The 23751-nt window shown below is 41.3% G+C and overlaps 1 protein-coding gene across 1 annotated transcript in view; it reads left to right on the plus strand.

The window, feature by feature from the left end:
* Positions 1–9959: 9959 nt before the first annotated feature.
* The window catches only part of HPGDS (hematopoietic prostaglandin D synthase), an 18773-nt gene continuing 4981 nt past the window's right edge, over positions 9960–23751 (plus strand). Inside the window, exons 1-2 of the mRNA XM_009329757.1 lie at positions 9960–10095; positions 21457–21549. Of these exons, the coding sequence (XP_009328032.1) occupies positions 9963–10095; positions 21457–21549 (226 nt within the window). The 5' untranslated portion in view covers positions 9960–9962. The remainder of the gene's footprint in view (positions 10096–21456; positions 21550–23751) is intronic.

The following is a 23751-nucleotide window of genomic DNA, read 5'->3' on the forward strand; positions in this document are numbered from 1 at the left end:
GCTGGTTTTGGATTAGCAAGTGGGATGCCATGCTACTAAGAGCTATGCTTAGTCACATCAGCTTATCATATATGCTGCAAATCTCAAACAGGTGAATTTTTTTACCCTTTTGCCAGTTAGCCCAAGGGGGGTGGGGGGGTGGGAGAAATAATCTGCCAAATCCTACATATGTATTTTAAAATGTCATCATTTTAAAGAACCTCACTTATGTGGAGTTGATCTGCTAAATTTCCCATAAAATAAGCCACTACAATGAGCTGAAAAAATGAAATGCTTAATTTTGCACCTCTTTAAAAGCAACTAAAAGCATTGCTGGAATGACTCTGTAAAGCATGGGCATGAAATGGGATAGGAGAGAAAACAAGGACATTCAGATGCGTCAGACACACATCTACACTTTGGATTTGGGTAGCAGATGGCAAAGGGAGAAGGAGAACAAAGAAAGGTATACAGAAACCATGGTTCGAAAGGTCTCACGATTTTTCTTTAGTTGATGTTAGACAACAGGAAAGAACAAATGTGGGACACCAGTGTCTGTAACCTGTATGCCTCAGGTATATGAGAGTTTTGTGCCAGGGTACTCTGGAGCAGAGCAGGGAACCTGCAGCAATGGGCACTGCCCCAGAGCCAGACTCTGCCTGGTGTTTCCATGAGGCAAGGTGAGATTGGCTGCAAACTGCTCCTCAGACACCACATTCTTAAGTGTAGGGACACACAGGTTAGGGTTTTACATACCGAGCAGTTTGTGACCATAAGGTATGGGGTCTTGGATGCTTTCAGCTTATGGCCAAATCTAGGTGATCCCCCAAGGCTTCTGGGCAGGTGTTGCTCAGGGCTGTAGGTCCACACTTCCCAGTGCTGGTCCTTGCAAGAAGTCTGGCAATGTCCAAAGAGCACTTTAGCGAGGTCCTTGGTCTCCTCAGGCTCACTCTGGCTGTGAAAACAATTTCAAAATATCTGAAAATACATGAGATCTGTGCCCCAGCCCAGGGCGCTGGTGCCTCCTGGGCAGGGTGGTATGTGCCAGGTGCCTTACGGCAGAGTAGGACGACACCAGGAATTCATGACCAGGAGGCCTGGTGAGTGGTCCTGGAAAACTCTGCAAAATGAATAAAACTTTGCTCAGTCTCAGCCGTCCTGCCTACAGAGAACATATGTCGTCCTGAAAAACCTACCTAATCCTTTTTCTTTCATGCCTGTAATTTTGTTTATTTTTGGCAAGCTGTACAGCGGATTCACAACATGCGACAGTTCAAGAGCAAGGTAGTTGAGACTAGCAGGGGGAAGGAGCTCGTAGTCATACTCCCTCTTGTACATATACACAGACACACACATACCCGTGGCTGGGATAGGAAAACAGGTCATTTTTTCACATCCAAGGAAAGATGCTAGGTGGCCAAGACAGTTGTTATACAAATTCCTGTGCTGGACAAGCTCGAGAGTTCAGGAAATGGACATGAAATCATCCTTGCAAAACCAGCAGCTGCCTTTGGAGAGCTGACTAAACCACTTAACACACAGCAACGTGACTTGCAACTGTACTCTTTGCTTTGTAGGGATATTGTGAGGGGGTGCTGATTTATCTGAAGACTACAGAGACAGATGCAAGGCATGAATTTTACGGGAATGTCTGGTGTTGGCAAGAATTACGATTCTTTAGGCTTTTGTTCTACCACAAAACGCTTCAGGGAATTCTTAAGACATCTGATGAGGAAATAAAAGACTTAAATAGTCCCTCCTGAGAAATTACCCTACACCACTCCTTAGTCTGCATCTTTCCTGAGATCTCTCCTCTTGCAATTTTATGTATTTCACGGTCTCAGGTGTGTAATTTATTCATTTGAAGTTCATTACAGCTTGGGAGGTTGCACAAAACAATTTTAAAAGTTATTTACATAAAACAGGGGCCAAGTAATTGCAAATCAAAAGACCGAGGATCAGACAGAAAGCAAAGTCATCACAGTTGCTCAGGCGCTAAACAAAGAGCCTGGCACGCAAGGCAGGAGCGGCAGCACGCTGCCAAGGCAGCCCAGTGAAGCCCTGTCCATCACTGCCTCTCTGCCTCCTTGTACCTGCTGACATGTAAGTGATCTCTTATTCATTTCAATTAAAATGAATGGGGTGAACTTCAAATACCTGATTTCTCATCGTTTTGACTGCAGTTGCCTGAGGGGCAGTCACATGAAGAGCAGCAGCTACAAAAGCAGCTTGGAGAAACCCAGTAGACCCTGGCATTCTCATTCAACACCACAGTGACCATCCATCTAAACAGTTTTCACATTAGTTTTCAAAAAAACTCTCAGAATAAGTATTTTTCCAATCCTCTGCTTTCACCAAGATGTGTTTTTTCCCTGTATCCTTGAAGGATTTTTCTAGAGCACCAGTTTCCCGCATGTGCTTGTAGCTATGCATATATCTAATCTTGAAAATCAGGCTAAGGAGTATTAGGATGCAACTGTTACATTTGAGATTTGTTATTTCAAAACTCAACCCTACATCAAATTGCATAAACATTTACTTCAGATTATTTGTGTATTAAACAGAAAAGAGTGTGCAGATTTTTTCTCTTTTCTCTCCAAGGTCCAGATTGCTATCTAGCATAGAAAAAGAAAGGATCAAATTAAAATGTTTATTTTCTGTAATGGGGCAGAGCGGGAAAAGAGACCATTGCTTTTCAGAGAGTTTATGTCAAAGTGAGAGCTGACAGGAATTAGATAGAATTACTCAAAGCCTTTCATTTTACTCTGTGTCAAAACACAGACTGCTGTGGAAATCTTCCACTGGAAGATTTGCAAAGTCTTGCATTAATCTGCCAATATTCTCCAATCCTTCTCCTCCAAAAACAGGGCAGAGATTTTCTTATTTTCTTTGTTAAAGAAGCATTAATAAAAAAATCTTTTGGCGGAAAAAAACCCACAAACTGAAAAATCATTACTGTTTTTAGCTTTCAAAGGCTGAAAATATCTCTTAAGCCTCTAATATTTTTGACTCCGTGTTAAAAGCAGGAGTTCATGCTCAAGAAAAGGGAAACAAGCATTTTTCCTTTTCACTGTGCAATAAGAGAGGATCATCCCGATTCTTCAATTCTCTGTTTCCTAACGGGAATCCCCAAGTCATTACCTTCCCCATTCAATGGGTACGTCACAGAAGATACCTACTGTACCCCTCAGTTTTTTCAGGGAAAGACAAATATTATTTGTCTTAGTGTTACTTATATGCGGATAAACAGCTTGGATTAAGCCAGTGCCTTCGCCAGGCAGAGTCGCCAACCTTCCTCACAGGCAGGGAGTCAGAAGGGCGACCCAGTTCTTGCTGGCACAGACGCATTTCTCACCATCAAACTGTTTTCTCTCTATAAGGGACCAATACATCGCTATTTCTGTCTGTAATTTCAGCTCTGAATTTAGACATAAAATATAAACACAGAGAGCCTTCAGAGAGAATAATTTTTCATCCAAGGGAAAAAAATAAAGGCATTCCTACAGCAACCAATTTGATCTGCAACCAGAAGGGGAGCTGCACCTCGCACTGCAGTGAAGAGAGGGCAACGCTACTCTCCAGCTGGCTCCTGCCTTTTTGGCATTGCTCAAGCAGAAGACAATCAAGCACGCCTTTCCCCAAACCTTTCTGACCGTTATGTTAGGTTGGTTAAATAAAAAGGAAGAAATATGGACACGGACATTTTCTATCTTTCCTACCATGCTAAAACTGCAAAGTACATTTTATAAAGTTATAGCTGTGGAAGCTTTTCTTTACTTGCCTTGTACAATAACTATTTAAGTCTTGTCTCTCTGGTTCCTTCCTCTGAAAACTGAAAATTTAAAAAATGAAGGCAGGAAGACCCACTTGGACAGGAAATGGGAAACATTTTTTAAAATTGAGGGGGGGGAAAGCTGCTTTAATACTCTGCTCTCAAATTACAGGGATGAGGAATTCACGTATCTGAGAAGGACGATAAGCAAGACAGGTAAAACCGAACCTAATATTCCTAATGTTTCTCAGGTTAAATAAGGCAGAGCAAGTCTCTTTCCTGGTTAAAAATCTTTATTTCTACTCCATAAAGTAACACAACTCTCCCCAACCCCTAAGGATCAGAACCAAAAATCCATGCTTCATACTTGGATAGGTCACTCCTGAGATAATAGCCTAAGGAAAAACTCTCCTTTAATGTGTAAAGACTCTTTTGTCTGTATATACAAAGAAAAAACCCCACAGACCCAGCCAGCTTCTCTCCTTTCCCTTTCTAAATTAAGTTTCCTAATTGACATTAGCACTATTGGGCCCTGTGACTGGGAGTAAGGAAGAGAAGGAATAGTTTTCCCTCTGAAATCCCAATGTTACCATTAATGGAAAATGTTCAGCTGATACTGGTTGTAAGAACTTCAAGCTGTATACATGACATGGTACATCTAGGACATCACAGAAATACGTGAGCAAATATATGAATTGGCTGAAAATCGCAGTGCCCCCTCTACCCCAGTAGGATACCCAAATCAGGCTGTTGGGTATGCATCTATTTCAAACCTACTCATCTAATTTCCAGGCCAGATTTGCAGAAACATCCTGTAAAGAAATAGCAACTGCTTTAAAAGCAGTAATAAGAACAGAAAGGAAAAAAAAAGAAAAACATCCACAAAGCTTTTCAGCTTCAGCTAGATTATTGCTTAGAGAGGGCACGACCTCTGTTTCATGCTTCATAAAGCAAGATGCTTCTTGGCAGAAAGATACTTGTAGGCTTACATGAGTGGAAGTGGATTTGTTGTTATACTTTCATCTTATAAAATCATGAAAATGGAATGTATAATATCAGCTCCAGCAACCCAAACACTCCGAACTGATATAACAGCTTAATCTTACAATAAAATAAACAGAGGTATCCACTGACTGAACCATCACTCACTAGTCCTCAGAGGGACTTTTTCACCTTCCTCTGCAGACATGGCAGCACCCTCCCTTCTCACGCCCTTCAGCAGGCACTGGCTTTCAGCTGGGGCAGTGCCATGTCAGGTGCTAGCTGCGGTGCTTTCCAGAAGTGACTCCTAAATTAATGAATAACCCTCATGTTAAATAAATATACATACAGTGCAATGCATCATCTCTTCCAGGCAGACAGTTTCAGTCCCAGATTTTTAGAAATACATAGATGAACCTTAACCCAACCCTACAGGTCTTGCTTGCTGGAGGGAACAATTGGGTTTTTTAAAATCCTCTAACAATGGTGAAACCTTAAGGCAAGAAAACCCTTGATTTCTCACAGTGCAAAGTACAATTAAAGGGGACTTTGCACCATGAGGTCCTTTGTCAGACTTTGGATGGATGTGAACAAATAGCTCAACTTAGTTGGTTTCTCCCCCTCCACCCCCAGCTCAGGGAAAAGTCCTCTGCTGCCTGTCACCTCAAATATTAATAACCTTATCCAAAAAAGTGAAATAAAGTGCTGTCTTTTGTTCTCACCTCCCCCCCCCCCCCCTGAATTCACATACTGTGCATCTGCATCCAGGTTTCTGTGTCTGTTACTAGCCTGAGAAATATTTCCTTGTATTACTTTGAGGGCTGGATTTTCCAAAACAGAGATGAAACACTGTTCCACTACAAAGTCCAACAGAGTTTTGGTGTTTACTTTCACAGGGCAAAGGCTCAGGCCGGGCGTGCAGAACTGCGCACCGGCTGGCAGAGGCAGCCTGCTCTGGGTTGCACTGGGCACACACCAGAAACTCATCTTGAGCAGGCGAAATGCAGGTGGTGCACTTGTGATTCACCCTTCAAAACAGAGTAGGGACACGTACACTGCCATCCAGTAAAAGCAAAAGTATTGCGTACCTTGCAGACACTGGGACTGTTTGCATCTCTGTCCTCCCGGTATGTTCATACAGTTTCCAGTCCGCCAGTGCTTTTTCTCTTCTGTACCAGCGCTATCTGAAATTCAGCATTTTTAATTCTCAGAGAATGACGCTGATTCCTTCCTGGGCTCTGTTTTTTAACTCTAATCTTGCTTAAAGTTTTCAAATTGATTGCTCAGTCCTGCTTCAACTGGAATAAAAGCATCCCAAATTCATCAGGTAATACAGTATCTCCATAAAGACATGAACGGTCTTAAATTATTTGAAATCTGTCCTAAGGTGTCTGAGACGCTTGTAACTTCAACCTGAATTTTGACTCATGAGTAACACGGAGGATGCCACCTTTTACACATATTTGACCTTCTCTCAGATTTTCTGTTTGATTTTGTCACTGAGTGGCTCCAAAAGTTGAATTTAATCATGGGATCCACTAATCTTCTGTTCAAAGGTATGTTAAAGCCAGTTAAGCTGGCTTTAAGAAAGCCGCAGAAGAAAGCTAGAAAATCAGCTAAGTGGGTCAACAACTTTAAAGTATTAAAGCTAATTTAATAGTAAATTTAGATTAGTTGAGTTCACTGCTTTGAAAGTTGTATGCGATAAAACTGGGGCTGAGGTTTCCGCAGGCGCAGTCAATGTAGGACAGGGCAGGCATACAGGTGGGTCCCGGCCATGTATTCATCACTTTAGAAATTGAAAAAACACTGCTTAGATGGCAGATTTATTGATGGAAGGTAAATCAGCCCCCTCCTGCATTTATACACACTTGGCTTTGCAACAAACTCACCCGAACAGATTTAATAGCATTAAACAGGTGGCTAAAAGTTTGCAGGTCTGGGCACTAAGATCCTCCCCCCACCAACGTCTTCCAGTATTTTTAAGCCATGACTAAACCTAAAAAAAGAGAAATAATTTTAAATAGTTTTAAAGATTCTCCTGCCCCCCTCCCCAAAAAAACAAAAGCACAAACCTAAAGACCCAAAATAGACCTTTTTCCTCTAGAAGTGACATTTTTCAATCATTTAATAATTTTGGACATTTTAAAAATGGTTTTAATTTGTTCCTCATGATCCATTCCTTTACAAAACACACTGGGAAAATGAGGTAAAGGAGGATAAGGAAAAAACCCAACAACTTACTTTGTTTGGCAAAAAGTTATTCCAAACACAACCATTTCTTTCATTTAGAAACGTATCTGTAATTGTTTAGGAAGCACTATTCCTGACATTTCACAACTAATACAAATAAAAATAAAACCTACAAACATTTACAAAAACATCCTAAAAAATAAAGCTATAGAGGCCTTTAAAATGCAAAGTATTTTTTGTAAACTCCTCGTAGGGTTGGGTTTTTTTGTTCACCGATGGACAAAAATTTATAAGCTTAAATGTGTATCAGCACTGCAAATACTTGATTACTCCTTACTGTGTATTCATTAGCAATTTGTTTAGCTTTGCTTTAGACATTTCAAACAATAGTTTCCACCGCTTCCTTGACAGACCAAAATATTCCAGTCTGCTACAGCAGCCAGAAAGACTTCCTGATCTTCAGCCAAAATTCCCTGTTCTTTACATCATCTCACTACTCCTGATTATACATGTCTTCGTATATAAAGTTCTCCCACAGTAAGAATTAGACTCTTTCAAAATACTCGCCACCAGAAATGTTACACTTCACCCATCTCCAGCCCGCTCTGTATATAGCTGTCTACTGCCTTCCTCGTGACTCTACCTTAAAACCTTCTGCTCTTATGCTTTTAAATGCCTTCCAGCCAACAACTTTCCGCTAACACAGGGCTAAGCGGGCTAGAGGTAGCTGAGATACTGGAGCCATGTGTGAGCGGTGCAGTAAGTCCAGGGCACTGGAACTTCTATTGCTGTTAATGAAAAAAGCTCTGCGGACACCCCTAAAGAAGGGAAGCAGACACTGTGGGTTTTGCATGTTAAAGGTTGTATCCTCTCCAAATGCAGACTGAATCAGTAGTATCTACTTGCTCCAAAAAAATTGGAAAGTAAGAATCAAGTGGGATTTTTTTTTCCCCTTTTACTCCCAAATCACTAAGTCATGTCTAATTTGAACCTCAGATAACACATGCTCTTTTAAAAATGCCATTCCTTGTTCTCAAGTGACCACACAAAATCAGAAGCAAGGAAAAATGGGGGAAAAAAAGTGCTACAATCTCATCCTCTCTTCTTACATTAACTTTGTAGACATATAATCCAAAGTCATCCTGCATAAATAAATAAGTATAATAATATATATAGTATTATTATATAAGCACAATAAAGCATAATAAGTAATAAATCAGGGCACAAAATTTGAAAATAGAGTAGCAAAGTTTTGCCGCTTACCTAAAACGTGTTTAAAAATTTGGAATTATCAAAATTTCTCTCTTTAGAGGAAGAAACACTTATACCTGTAATCTGTGAGCTGCGTTCGCCAAGCAGCAAACAAAAGTATTTTCTGGTAATTAACACATCTAGAGAACTAAGCACATCCTAATGTAACTCATTTTGCCTGCAGCTTCCCTCTTTTATACAGAGCAAAGGAGCTCACTTGCTTGACTTAAAAAAAATAATTGTAGTGGTATCTTTGTTTTGAAGCACTTGTAGATATCTCCATTGGTAACTCTTCATCTCTGCTCCTGCTTCTCTGCTGGGCCATCAGCTGTGAAAAATCTCCATTTACTAATAATCTCTTCTGAGCCTGCTGTGTGCTGTAGGGGAACAGGTAACTTTCACGATAAATTAAGCAGCCTCCAGTGTGCTCGTTTGCTGTGAAATTTTTTTTGTCTTTGCTACTTTAAGGGTGGAAAGTAGATATTTTGACTTTTGAGGAGACAGTGGCAAAGGCAGTTTACTCTTTTCAGCGTGAGTTAAGTGCAAGCTTTCCCAGTTTCTGAACAAAAAGCCTCTCCCTCTAAAGTGAAAGCTGATGATACATCTGCCCTCAAGCATATGTTTTCAAAGACAAGATGACTAAATAGGGGGTTGTTTGTATTGCAAGGTTATGTAGTAGCACCTACGCATTAAAAAAGCAAGTTCCCTTTCTTTCCTAGTGCAGCTTTCCTTTGTTGCAAGCTTTGTTACTAACACTCTGAATCTGATGGCTATAAAAGAATGGTAAATGACATGCAAGGTCTACTTTAAGGCCAAAATGAGAAAGGGTTTTGCTTTGGGTGAGGAGGTGGATGGTTGTTTTAGTTCCCTTTAGCCAGTACATTTAAATCTCAGCTGAGCTCATAGATATCTCTTGTTAAGGTGCTATATGTGCAGAGTTTAAAAGCTTACTTCTTGTTTAAAGCAGCCTTAGCTATTCACCTTTCCTGCACCATCCTTGTTGTACAAGCAAACTCATGAGTATTTTCTTTTGTTGCCTGTTACACCGAGAAACAAATAGAGCTTTCCTGTTACATGATTCCTAACTTAGAAGTGAAGGAAAAAACACATGAAAACCTAACAAAGTAATTTCAAGTTTTCTTTTGGCTTCTATACAAGAAACTGAGAATTTGATGATTATTTTCTCAAAACAACAGTGTAGACTGGTTTCCATAGCAAATTTTCCTTCTAAAATAACTTGGGTTGCTTGGCCTACACAACTAGGGTAAAAGTTAATGAGAAAAATCATAACAGTTTGGCAATTCGCATGATCTAGTCTTGGATGAAGGTCTCCATAAGCAATAGAGGCTGACCAGGGCAGGCTTGAACAAAATTGCTGCTCAAGACAGCAACCATCTTCTGTTACAGTATATGATTTTAGATTTGCACTCTGAAAAACACTTTATAAAAATGGCCTGAGTTTGGAGTCACAAGAAAAATAAATGAAAGCTGAAAGTTCTTAATATGTCTGAAAAAAATCAAGCCATCTCTCTGGAGATACACAAGGAGGAACTGCAGGTTTAACCGTCATTGTTCACGTCTAAACATTGTGGCTGACAAATGCAGAACAAAAAGGTGTGTCTAATACAATGATTGCAAAGTACAACACATCATGGCTTAACGTAATATGTCCTTTGCATTGTACAAGCACGTCTTTCAAAAACGAGCATATGGTGAGCTTTTGTAAAAAGGAGTTGAGTTACTCATATCTAAAGCAACACGGTGTCTTCCCTTTCAGGGATCCAGCATGCCACAGTACAAGCTGACATACTTCAATCTGCGAGGACGAGCAGAAATCAGCCGCTACCTGTTTGCCTACTCGGGCAAGAAGTATGAAGACCACAGGATAGAAGCAGCAGACTGGCCCAAAATCAAACCAAGTAAGTAGCATGGGATCTTATATCCAAAGCTCTGCTAGAAATGCTATCAAAAAGCAAAGCAATAGAAGAGGTACCTATATGTTTCATAAGCAGAAATACATTTAATTCCTAGTTTTAATTAAGCCTATGGGAATTTTATTGTCTAGACAGCCAAAACATCATTGCCGACGCTCTCTTAGAAGTCCGGATCCAAATCTTCAGACAATCTAAAATGACTTACCTGTTGTCATCCAGCTGGGCTTTTACTCCTTATCAATTCAGTTCAGCTTTTGTCTGCCTAAAGCTAACCAATGCTAATCTTCTCAGCTTCTTTGGAGGATTTGGTCTCAAAGACCACACTGCAGCCTTCACCCTGGTTTTAGAAAGCCAAACTGGAAATAAGTGTCAGGAAGAACACTCCTTTGCAAACAGAAAGGTCTACAGAGAAAGAAGTGGTGAGAGAAAACAAAAGAAATCAGTTGATATAGCAAAGAGAAAAAAAAAGTATCAAAAGAGGTACTAGAAAATAATTGTTCCTAAGAACAAGCGCTGCCAGCCCTTCCGAGAGTACTCTGCCGGCTACTATATCCCATCCATTTCATGTTTTTTAGTTAAAGTAACCTCTTTTCAGCTATTAAAACTATTTGCTATTTCTGTTCATTAAATTAGCCTTAGTTCAAATGAAACAGATCATGAGTTTGGAGATTGGGGATATGAGATCAGAGATATCTGTGTCTTCATTTCATGGATTTGTCCCGTGTTTTGCTACACAGGCTATGACTTTTCACATCCAGAATGAAGTATAACGTCTTTAGTTTGGGGAAAACGCACAACTACTGCACAAGGTGATTTCTATTAGTCAAGCAATGTTTCTTAATAGGCTTTCACATCATTTAATAAGCCCAGCCAGCAGGCTACCAAATCCTTGTAGGATGCAGTTAAATTTGGTCTTTCCCATAATGTTCGCAGTGACTTGAATGACAAATACTCAAGCACCGCTGCTCTCCAAGTGGCAGCTGAAGCCATCTGTGGTGCTCAAATCTAGAAAACACTGGCTAACAACCCACAGAGAGTGTAAATAAAGCAGTGGAAACAGGACAGTTTCAGTTGGGGATGACTGACTTCAGAAACCTTTTCTTTGTAAGAGCTTAAGCCTGTTGCCCATGTGGTATAGCTTATTTCTCTCCCACTGCAATTCTCAGGGAAGCAGGGTGGAAACTAAAGGTGAGATTGAGAATTCAGATTAACAGAGGAAAGCTCTGCATAGGCCTTTTTCATACTTAACTACGCACATATTCACACATACACACACCCTCTTATGTCCTGAAACAAAGTTCGGAGAATATTAGCAAAGTGTAATTCTATGTAGAGTTTTGCATACTGATTTTTAAGTAAGACAAATTAAAAAGACAAAGCATAAGTAGTGACTTAAAGGCTACAGAGACATTCATATCCTAGGACAAGATGTTCTAACGGCAGATCTATCAGACAAGGTAAAGGTGTTACATCTCTCTTTGAATATTGATGATGTCCCCCACGTCCGAGCCAGTGTAAGAAACAATGCAGGAAAATCCTTCCTATGCTTTTCTTCAGTGCTCACATCATGAACCTCCCAGTGAAGCTTTATATGTACAGTACTTGTTCACTGCAGTGTATGCCCAGCTGCAACACCATTACCACCAAAACACTGGGAACAGAGGCACCCCAGAAATCCTAAGCCATACAGTTTGTAGCTGTAGCTGCTATATTAGCGAATGTTAGTTAAGTCGTTTAACCTTTGGATGCCTTTGTTTCTCTTTCTGTGATGTGAAAAGTTTGTTAGCAGCTTTACCAAGAGTTAATTAAGATTTTTTCATTTTCTCTGCATAATGGCCTTTCACAGCAGCCTCTACTATGACTGATCGCTAGATGAAATTCCAAAGCAGATAAGAAGTTTAGTAAAATGTGGGAGCTGCTGCTCTCAGATTTGTGAAATCATCTGTGCAAAATTTATGCTGGCCTAAGAGTTCTTTGATTTTCAGACTTCTATAGACACCAAGTCAGTCGGTCAGTGGACAGGAACTGGAATGTATCGTGCTAATTGACCAGGAAAATGTACACCTACAAAGAAATAGTTGGATGCGTGTCTGAAAGTGATATTACATCTCATACCAGGATGCTAAAAGTTTGCTTCTGGAAAGGTCCCTGAATCCTAGCTCAAGCACCAATGTAATGGTGGCATTTGCCACCAGTGGCATCTGCAGATATGTTGCAGACAATATGCAAGTTAAGAGGTTCTTCAACTAAAACAAGAGTAAAAGTATCTTGTTTGTATGCATAACAAAGTAATGCTGCTAAGGAAATTGCCTGGAGATCAACTAACTGATGACTACCTCCTCCTCCTCCTCTGTGAAGCAATCGTTACTCATGGTATTTCCAGACAAAGTAATCTCCAACAGGCAAATCATTCAGCAAAACTCTAAATAAAAGGTAACAACAGGGCTTTGCAGTAAACAGCCTTACACTGTACAAGATGACAAATAGCCACTGCCCCAATCTGCCCTAAGGTACCTAAACACTGACTTTGCAGGCCATGACTCCACAGTAGAAATGGTTGCCTCCTAGCTAGGGACTAGGTCGTATAGGGTCTGTGAGTCTTAATGCTACACAATATTGCATACAGCAGAGATGCACCATTCACCATAAGGAAAACAAACCACTTGCATTCTCTATTCCTGAATTTTCAAAATGTGCCTCAGCTCCCTCTGTGGAGGCAGGGATTGAAGAGGAAAAAGCACCAGTCCTCAGGAAAGCAGGTAACAGGATCCTTGCCAAAAAAGTTCAATTACTGCTGTGTCCAACAGTAAATATGAAATGAAGGGATCCATCCAACCCATTGCACATACAAAGGCATTAGTTCACTCTGCTGAAAGATCTTCTACACTACTGTCATTCATGTTCAGTATTCAGATCTTTCTTATGAAGCTCGGGAGTTTTTCCCCCCATTTTGCCTGGACTGGGTCTACTTCAAAAACAAAAGAAATAAAGAAATAAAGTAGCAGATTCTAGTCAGTCTCATCCTGGTGAAAACCAAAGTGTGGTAAGTGTTTAGCAATGATAAGGGGAATTACAGCTGCATTTGAGGTAACAGCAGATAATGTAATAGCAATTTGGTACACCGCTTATTTTGCAACCCTCAAAAAAAATCATTAAAATTGGTCCAATTAATTGAACTAATTACATAATTGTATATTGAAGTGAGATTAAGAAATACCAGACAAATTGTTATGCATGCTTGCATACACCATGTTTGCATTTACCCACTTGCCTGTGAAAGATCTGAAACCGGTCTTGACTGCAGAGTTTGCAAGTACAACATAATGTCCCTCTTTTTAAAAACTTCAAGTATGATGAAGTAAGATAAAGAAAAAATACTTAGGGAAGAAGTCTGGACAAGGAGAACACTTCATGTTTCTTGAGCTACTAAGGGAATAAATCAAAGAATTCAGGTTTGTCTAAGAGCACAAGGAGTCAGGTCTCTGCACAGAGGATAGGTTTGCTTCATCATTTTTCACAAAATTAAAGTAAGGTTTTGCAACAAATACCAACCTCCCAGCCAAATCATCATACCATATAAACCAGAAAATACTGTCATTATTCTGAAGAAAAGACTTATTTCTTAGTTCTCCGGTAAAATTGATGGGAAAATAGAAAAATGTGTGCATTAAGATTAACGTGCAGAAAGACCATTTAGAAAGCAGACTTGCAGCTGCTGCAAGTTTAATTTTGACCTGGACTGAAGAGTGTGATGGGTTTTGTTGTTTGTTTTGGCATTTTTCATGTGGCTCCCCCCAGCAAGCTGTCGTCTTAATGGTCCTTCAGACAAATAAGTAACTCTTCGCTCCTAGAGACACTGTCTCACTTGAATTTTGTTTACACCTAAGTGGTGCTTTTTTTTGTATGAGAGGGAGGCATACTATAACATAAAAATCTATGTCATTTGGCTTATACACACTGAAATTAAAATTTCTGTATCTCAACATTTCTTTGTTTCCCCTCTGTTGCTAATCAAATCATCTTTGGTAAATTTTCCAGTTGCTGATTTCAGGCAAGGATTGTAGTTTATAATAGCTTATAATATAAATAAGCTTAAGTAAGCTAGTATGTAAGTATGCGCATTGACTAGCTTTAGCACAGAATTTTGAAAAACAGACGAATATCAAGTAGCAGCTTTACACGACCTTTCACTCTATATAAGTCAATAATTATTTAAATAAGCAAACAAAATCACATTTTACATTTCCTTTTGAACAGACTTTGACTTGACCATGCCACCATTTAAACTGTAGTCAATTCAAGATCTATACACTATCACATAATACTCATTCAAGATCTGTATTGCCACATAATAGGCTCCTCACGAAAAGCATCATTGCACTGACGTAAGTCATGATATAGCAGAAAATCCGCTGTAATGGTGCACAAAGTTACCATCCCCTTGAGATACTAGGCTAGCATGCAGTAACAGCTTTTGTTCTGTGGCTCACTGAGAGAATTTGAAGCAGTGGCAACTACACAGACTTTATCGTCATAGCAAAGGATGCTTTCATTGCATTGATGGCTGTAAACATCCCATAATCTGTTTGGGAGGGGTGGAATGGTGCTCGAAAGGTCCTCAGGAAACTCGACAGATTAATTATTGCACTGAAAATACTTCCAAGGTAGTAGATAAATCTTGAGAGGCACCTGACAGCAGACAAGAATTCCTCACGGGAGCAGTTGTCCTCTTTCCTGAGTGACTTGCTGCTATGTAGCTCTAGCTAAGATGTGTAAATCGCTATCTTTGGGTAAAAAGTAGGGCTGAGCAATCACTTCCACAGAGAATATAAGTTGTAACAGCTACAGCACTAAAGCTGGGCTGAGGTCAGATCAGAGCACCATCCTGGTCATCTCTTTCTAGAAGATATGGATTCTGGATGCCTCCAGCTCCAGGCCAGTCACTTCCCAGGGGCCTTGCTCCTCTGCCAGCCTTACAAAAAGTGCATCTTTCATATACTTCTTATTGGAAGATGCAAAGCATCCCATATATTTGTTTCTTATGATCCACTTTAAGTATGAATGGAAAGGAAAAGCAGTTACAGTTAGTTTTCAAGGCAAAGGAGAACTTATTTTGACAGAGATATTGTAGTAAGAAGCGTGGTGTCGTGGTTTAACCTCAGTCGGTAACTAAGCACCACACAGCCGCTCGTTCACTCTCCCCCCCCCCCCCCCCCCCAAGTGGGATGGGGGAGAGAATTGGAAGAGTGAAAGTGAGAAAAACTCGTGGGTTGAGATAAAAACAATTTAATAGTTGAAATAAAATAATTATAATAATGTAATAATAATACACAAAACAAGTGATGCACAGTACAATTGCTCACCACCCGCCGACCGATGCCCAGCCAGTCCCCGAGCAGCGGCCCCCCCGGCCAGCTTCCCCCAGTTTATGTACTGAGCATGACGTCACATGGTATGGAATGTCCCTTTGGCCAGTTTGGCTGTGCCCCCTCCCAGCTTCTTGTGCACCTCCAGCCTTCTCAGTCGGTAGAGCATGGAAAACTGAAAAGTCCTTGGCTAGTGTAAGCATTACCTAGCAACAGCTAAAACATCGGTGCCTTATCAATTTTGTTCTCATCCTAAATCCAAAACACAGCACCGTACCAGCTACTAGGAAGGAAATTAACTCTATCCCTGCCAAAACCAGGACACATGGCTGTGATATTTATTTTCCCCCATCTTTGACCAATGCAGCTGCCTTACTATGGCATCAATCTAAGCTGCTTGACTGAAAAACCATTAATTATTCAGGTTTTGAGGAACAATCAAATGCTTAAACACAGGCTACTTAGCATCAAGGCCATGGACGATTTCAATACAGGCTGGAGGAAGCACAGGGAAGAGCAGGTCAACTCGGGGGAAATAGGGGAACCTGAACTCACGTCTGTGAGCAAAGCTGAGGCAAGTCACGATAAATGTGGGGAGGAAAGAACAGAGGTGAGGAGGAGAAAGAAAATGAAAAAGTTAAGATGAGTGGAAAAGGGAGAAAGAGCTAAGGGAAGGAGAAAATTAAAAACTGTATCTGCGTATGGGCTCCTCACTGGCTGGGGGAGAACAGCGGTGAGAAGCACAGCACAGCACTAAGCTCTGGTTTCTCCACACCAGCAGCCAACCAGCCTAGTTGCCAGGCTTGGACAAAACTGTGCTCAGCTCTGTGCTGTGTTTCCCCTCCCTGTCCTTGACAGAGAAACAGGCCCACATGAGCACCATCCACTGGGTCGTGCTCAGGAGGATGAGCGAGGAGCTCATGGTCAAAGGGAAGACCTTAACACTAGTGAGAACCTATAGGCATGCGAGGACGGGAATAGTTATCACAGCCCTTAGGGACTCCATGGGATGGAGACAGTTTGTACAGATGTCCTTGCTTTTAACACACATCAGGCCTCATCTCCCCTGCTTAGTATCCAGCAGAGACTATATAAACATCACAGTTCTAGTCACAGAAGCCAATCAAAATTAATGTATGAAAAGGAATTCATCCAACTCCTAAGCACTGTACAAATACTTCAGTGAGTCCTTCCTAAAATGAGGAGAGAGACTGCAGATCAGTCTGATGACTTACACTCACCCTCTGTCAAGGTTTTCTTCATGGGGAGTGTAAAGTCTGTGCAGATTTCATTCCAGCATGCAATGCTAAAACCAATGAATAACCAAGATAGTAGGAAAAGCAAGAATTTGCTGATGAAAGTTCAATTTAAAGACAACTACAGGTTTAGTTATCCAAACAGCATGCTTTTTAAAAACCCTGTTCCTCTTTTCAGTGAGTTTTCAATCTAAATCTGGAAATCAACACAAGCGTTCACAGCGCCTTCTACTTCAGATGAGCAACAAAGCAAGCAGAAACTAAAAGCGAAAGGTCATATTTTGTGCATGCCTGAAAAATGACATTGTTTGTACAATGACGGCAACGGATTTTTCTAGTTTTCCTTCTTAAAATTTATTTGCTCAAGTGGGAGTCAGAAACTTTGCAAGACAACGTTGTTTTGAAAAACATGGAAAGGACATCCATATGGATACACAAGGGTATAAACTGACGTAAGTACGAGGCAGCCCCCTAACCGATCAAGGTTAAAGAAAAACTAGCAAAGTGACACGCACACCCTTCCAGTCTGTGCTACTTTGGCTTAACTGTTCATTCACGATTGCTCTCTGATACACATTGTTTCATGATTTGCCCCCACAACCCTCATTCTACCCAAATGAGATCCCTCTCACACTCCAGCTTCATGTGCCACTTCTTTCACTCACTCATCTAATGTAGGAGCCCAGCAGGAACCGACCTATGTGTTTTGTTCATCTGGAGTCACATGAACCATGCCTTTCACCAAAAACGTGTAAAATTTAGCAGTTTTAATACAATGCTTATACACATGGCACATTCGGACATCCCCAGAGGTTCCTTGAACACGTGTTGTCAATGAGCAGAGCTAGGGCCAAAAGCACCACAGGAGGCTCAAAGCAAGCCGCAGAAGCCCATATCCATGAGTAAGGGTAACACTGCTTAAATTCATGTACAGATGGTTTTCTGTTGTAGTTTGGAGCCCCTGAGTAGATGGCCTGGCTCTGGTTTTTGCTGTGCTTCAAAAAATGGGCTACGAGCAAGGAGTCTAGAGGCCACATTGAGATCATTTGTCAAACCCTGACCTTGCCTCCAGCGATCAAATTTTGCCCATCCAGTATGAAGGCTCTTCACATCCTTCCTTAGGATGAACTGCATGACATAAATCCACCCCCCCTCTCCTCTACTTGGAAACAGAAGTCTCCAGTTTTTACGGGAAAGACATTCCTGCCCACAACAGCCAAACTTATATATCCAGTCCATCTCCTGGTTTTGTTATGAATTTATCAATATAGGAAATTGTTCTTTTAAGTTACAACAGCAAAAAGATACTTCACTGCAGCTTACTAAAAACTTTGGTCTTGTTACATGAATTTTGGATAATAATGTTTCAAAGGCAAAGAGATTTTTCTTTTTCCCTAAACTTTTCCAGACTGAAAATGGAACTTTATAAGCCGTTATACCTTCTCCTCCAATATGGAGGAAATGTACTATAAATATTTTCTGCCCCTTGACTGTTCTTTGCTATTTTCTTCAGCTGTGAAGCAGCCTGGATATCTGCCATACTTTCTGGTGTGCAAGAATAGCATGCCCTGCACGCAAGAAGAAATGACAGATTTTTTACAATGATCTGCACAGCACAAGTGTGCTTTCTTCAAACCTCTCAGAATTGCACTCATTTACAGCATATTAACTCAACACTTGACAAAAGTCAGTGTGTAATCATATACATACACTCTTATCAGCAAGAAAAAAAAATCTATGTTTATATTCAAATCACAATTTTTTTTCCTGTTCTTTATAAGAAAAAAATCAAATGGCATTTTGAACACACAAGAAAGGAAGGAACATCTCCCATTTACTATCTGTTATGCTTTAAATAGTCCATTGTTTAGTAATGATGACAGTAGATACGCTGCCTCTTAGCAAAAAAGCCCCAAGCCTCATTATAAATCAACGCATAATGCCTTTTGGACATTTAAGGCTCATGGGGCAATGTGCAATAAAATCTGTTCTCATTTATTAATTTTATACTTGCATTATGAATCATGCAAGTGTATGAATATTTCTACTGCACACAAAACAAAGCTGTATTTGTATATTTTTAATTGTAAACTCAGTTTCTTTTCTAGGAAAGAATAACCAGATCTTAATGAAAATAGCTCAGCACTGAGGAGGAAGCACTTTGTAGGCATTACTCATGTTTTCAAGGAATGAATAGCAATCCCTTTGAATTCTGTGGGCTGCTAGGAAAAAAAAAAAAAGTGAATCCAGAAATGGCCAGATTCCTGAGAAACAGAACAGGAGAGATAACTACCACTCTGCCACCCAGCTGCCTTTCACACCTTAATCCATGTTTCTCAACTGTCAGAAAGATGCCTCCCTCCTTTTGCTGTAATCAAAGGTTTCTTAAAAAAAAAAATATATATATATCTATACAAACAAACCGGCTTTCATTTTCCTTGTAGTGACCGACAAAGTGAAACGTCAGTAAAAGCTGTGGCTTTTAGACTTTTCCCCCGTATGTAAACACAGCAGAAAATGGTCTGTTCAGTTTCTAGATGAAGCAATTATAGTTTCCCAACCTGGGCAGCATTCATCGTCTTTTGACAGTTATTGCTACAGAGGCTGGCTTAGTCACATTGACCTAGCCAAAACTGCAACAGTCCAGTAGCACTCCTACCGGGGCCTCAGAAAAAGGCCGGTTAACTCCTTCAGGGGCAGCGGTTATTGCTCCCGAGCTGGCTGCACTTCTGCTGTTACCTGTTGTCAGTCATGGGTGTACAGCCCTGTGTGGTCTGAGGGGATCTGAAGATGGCTGTAGGCTGACCACGCCGGCACGTCCAGCAGTCACACGCACTCTCACCCCCTCTACTCGCGCTTGCTTGAAAGATGCACTGGTATCCTGCATAAGCAAATGTTATTTCACAGCTCTGTGGCTTTGCAGGCAGTGATGCTCAGGGCACTCTGCACTGCTAATCTACAGTGCAGAACCAAGACTCTTCTCATTTTCAGAACCAGAGAGCTTTTCAGTTTAGCATTTGGGATGCGTCTTTTCCTCTCTGGATTCTCAATGAAGCAATACATGGACTTGCCAGGACCTTACTGCTCTCTGGATAATAAACATATGAGTCTTCTGTGCAACAGATCTATTATTGTTTCAATAACAACTAGCAGTGCACACTTTCCCCTGGGGTACAGCAGCTAATGCTCTTTGAGCTCTCTTGCTTCTGCTAGTCATCAGCATCAGAATTTATACTGGCTTCACAGTGTGCTGAATTTAGGAAACCAAGAAAAAAAAAAAAGGGGGTATCATGAGTACTGTGTTCAGGTGCAGGAAAAAAAAAAGCACAGAGGAGTCCTGGATGTCTTGTGCAGCTGCCAAATTCATTTTGCAGATACAGATTTGCCATCTAAGAACCCATGCCTGATGTGATTCACATACTGCATGCTAAACCACAGAGCCACGTGGCAGTGTTCATCATTGATGAAGCTGCCTTGATAAACAGGTCACAAATGTATGAGGCTTCATTATTTTTCCCTTTTCATTAAGAACTAAAAAACCTCATGGAATAGAAGTGTCATTCCAGCTGTCCCATAAAGACAGTTCTCCCCTGTTTGAAAGCATCTTGCATGTTTCCAATAGCCAACATTCTCACTTTTCTGCTACCGCCCTTTTACATGGCAAGACAGTCCTAAGATGGGCATACATCTTATTTATATAAAGTGTAATCCAGATGGAAGTCGGCTACAAAGCATTTGGCTGTGACCGAGCACTTGCAATCACGTGCTTGGAATTTATGAAATAGCATCCTTTGAAATGCAGACATTTAAAGTTCCTCCGGTGAACAGCACCGGGTTCCCACGAGCGGATTCCCACCACCCTAAATGCAACAGTTTTTCCCAGCTTAAGCTTTGCTCCGAGGTTCCAGCCCCATTTGATATCATGCCAGCAGCTTCTCCAAAACGTGCCAAAACAGCGGTCCAAGTTTTCATGTACATTATGCTACTAAATTAATAACTGAAAAATAAGATTGATTTCTTATCTCAAACTCTCTTACAGATATCCATGATGCCTGCTTAGTTTGTCTTTCCCTGTACTTAAAGTCTGGAGGCTTCTTCCCTGTGACAGGCTAAATTTTTTTTTAATGCAAGCCAAGTCGAGCAAATTTGAGTATCTTCTTGGCATTTGCGGTTCAGTGTGAAAGCTGTATTTGTCTCTTGGTGATGACTATCAAGTAAAATGTCTTGTCACAATGTAAGTTCTGAAATACAGATACTTCTCTTAATTACTGCTTCTGAATTTAAAACAAGCGTAAGTGAAAAGGCGCCTTTGTAGTCTTTACCCAAACTCTTACTTCATACCCCAGCTGGATCCTGCACTACAAAATCTTCAGTAGTACTTTGCTTAACCTTGGCAGTCACTCTCCTGGGGAGGAAAAAGTAGGGAAGGGAAGGAAAAAACAAGAGTCCACTGAAAAGTTTCCCTGCATAAAGAATTCAGGATATGTAGGAGCACGTTCAGCCTTTACAGCACAAGGCTAGGAAATAGGAAATGCAACACCTGGTTTCTACGCTGTAATTGCCTTCTAGTCGCGATCACACCAGTAAATGTGATAGAGATGCTTTAACAACGCATACCCTCTGAGTGGCAAAAGTGCAACTATTACAGATTCCCCACTGTTAAGGGCTATGATTTTACTTTTGGCTTTTTTTTCTTTTTTTTTTTTTTTTCTTTCTCCTCCAAGCTATCCCATTCGGCAAAATCCCCATTCTGGAAGTAGGCGGAGTTACCATTCACCAGAGCCTGGCAATAGCAAGATACCTTGCCAGAGAATCAGGTAACACATATTTGACTATTTTCTTGCTCTGTTCTGCACCCACCTTTAATGCTCAGGAAAAATACATCCACAGCAAAAATAGAAACAAACCAACAGCCTGGCAAGCCCAACCAAGCAGAAGTCAACACCAGCATGGCAATACTGGTACTAGTGCTTTTCCCAGGCACAAGCAGCTGATAGTTATCAGCCTCTCGTTTCATCTGTAGTTTGTCCGCCAGCACCAAGTGCTGACCACAGAAACACAGCATACCATATAGGATGCTATTAGAGGTGCCACTCAGAGAGCGGTGGCTTAAAAAGCCCCAAGGAGCGCTGTGTGGTGGCATGCCTGTGTTCAGCAGCCTCCCTTACCATAATTTGGTGTCAATTTTGCTTGCTGGGTTGGGGCTGCTGCGGCAATTGTGATGAGATCTCAGGCTACATCCCCTGCGGTTCCAAGATCAGAAAAGAAACAGAACAAGGCACATCTGCTAGGATGCTGTATGACGGGGTTTAGAGTCACTCAGACGTCACGTAGAAAGTAAAAAACCAGGCAAAAAGAAGATTCAAAGTAACAACCTGTAGCGTGAAGTGCTGTGATGTTCAGAGCTGAAGTCACGTGGCTGAGCTCTGTATTTGCACTGGAAGTGCGTACGCCTAAAGGAAAACTCAGAAATAATCCCCCCTTACGTCTGACTGAGCTTCCCCTCTGCATGCAATACCTGGGGTTTGGGCTGACTTCTCCAGGCAGTAAACTTTATTCACCTGTCGCTGCACGACAGAAAGCGTGTTCCTGTGGCTTCCCTAAGGCTCTCAGGGCAGTTTCCCCTGGAGCTAAACTTTGAGCTGCCAGGCTAACCCGAGAGACGACCAGGAGGAGGAGGAGGTTTCGGAAGCGTTAGAGATTATCACAGTCAGCAGGCAGAGCACTCTGAAGCAGATTTAGGCAACAATTCTGAGCTGGCAGAGAGATTAGATCAGATGGTGACGTCACTTGCATCTTTAAAAACTTATATGCTATGGAAGTGCTCAACCGGTTAGATAAAGTAATATAAGACTTAGTAATGCTAGTAATCAAGAGAGTAGTCAGGGATTGCTTTAGGTCAGCAAGCTGTCATTCAAAGCCATCTGCAAAACTGGTCTGGTCAAAGGTGGACGCGTTCATGGTGTGCCGAATGTCAGCAAATTGAAGAGGGGGGCTGGGAAGCGAGTACTATCCTACTTTTTTACACTCTGAGCAAAGAGATCTAACCTGCCTTTCAAAATATCTCACATTTTCCAACTGAGGAAACAGGCAGAAGTGCAGAGCTTTATTCTTCAAGGCACCAGCACAACATATTTTCAAGCATGTCTGCAACACTCTGTTCCTGCCCATTTCCTCCATCCTCGATACAATCTACTACTTGCAAGAAAAGAGGATGACGAGCGTCCACCTGGTAACGAAAAACAATGAGAAAGCCTGCCTTCCACCCACGCTGCCTCCCTCCCTGTCTCCTATCGGGAAGCTGATCTGGAGCTGTGCTCCTTTTACGGTCTGAAGTTCTGACATAGGCATTCCCCCAACACTTTTTCCACCAGCTTGCAACAGCCACAAAGGCTAGGGTTCTGGCAAATCCTAGCACACTCAGACCATGCTGTTCTCCTTTTGGCGTTAGTCATGCTGTCAGCTACAGCAGGGAAAAAAGCATGCATGGAAGGGGAAAAAAAAGTTATTTTCAAATCCATAGTGAAAACTTGTTACTTCTGCTGTTAAGTCTGCATATGTGTCACTAAGCCTTTAAAATTAAGAAATGGGATTTTTAGGTGCCTGTCACTAACAACTCTTTACTGAAGGCTCACAGAACTTGATGCCCGAAAGGAGAGGCACATCCCTCACCTTCAAAAGCATAAAGTTTCAGTAAGGGAGATGACTTTGCAGAGGAAGGGCATATGGTTTACGGGAGCCACAGACCTTCCAGTGACACTTAAAGAACCCAGAGAGGAAGAGAAGGATGACCAGAACCTGCACAGAGTTGAAAGCATGAACGCAGGTCTGTGGAACAAGAGCGAGGGGAAAAAAGTAGTAGCATTGAGAAGACTGCAGGCAAGCCAAAGGACGACAGGGGACAAAAGCAGATTTGTAAACAAGACAAAGTTTGGCTAAGGTGCCTGATTACCATGAAGTAATCAAAAGCAAGCAGAATGTCACGAGAAGCTTCAAAATGGGGCTGAATGGGCAGGACA

The sequence above is a fragment of the Pygoscelis adeliae genome, unplaced genomic scaffold, assembly GCF_000699105.1.
Source record: "Pygoscelis adeliae isolate BGI_AS28 unplaced genomic scaffold, ASM69910v1 Scaffold67, whole genome shotgun sequence".
Lineage (NCBI taxonomy): Eukaryota > Metazoa > Chordata > Aves > Sphenisciformes > Spheniscidae > Pygoscelis > Pygoscelis adeliae.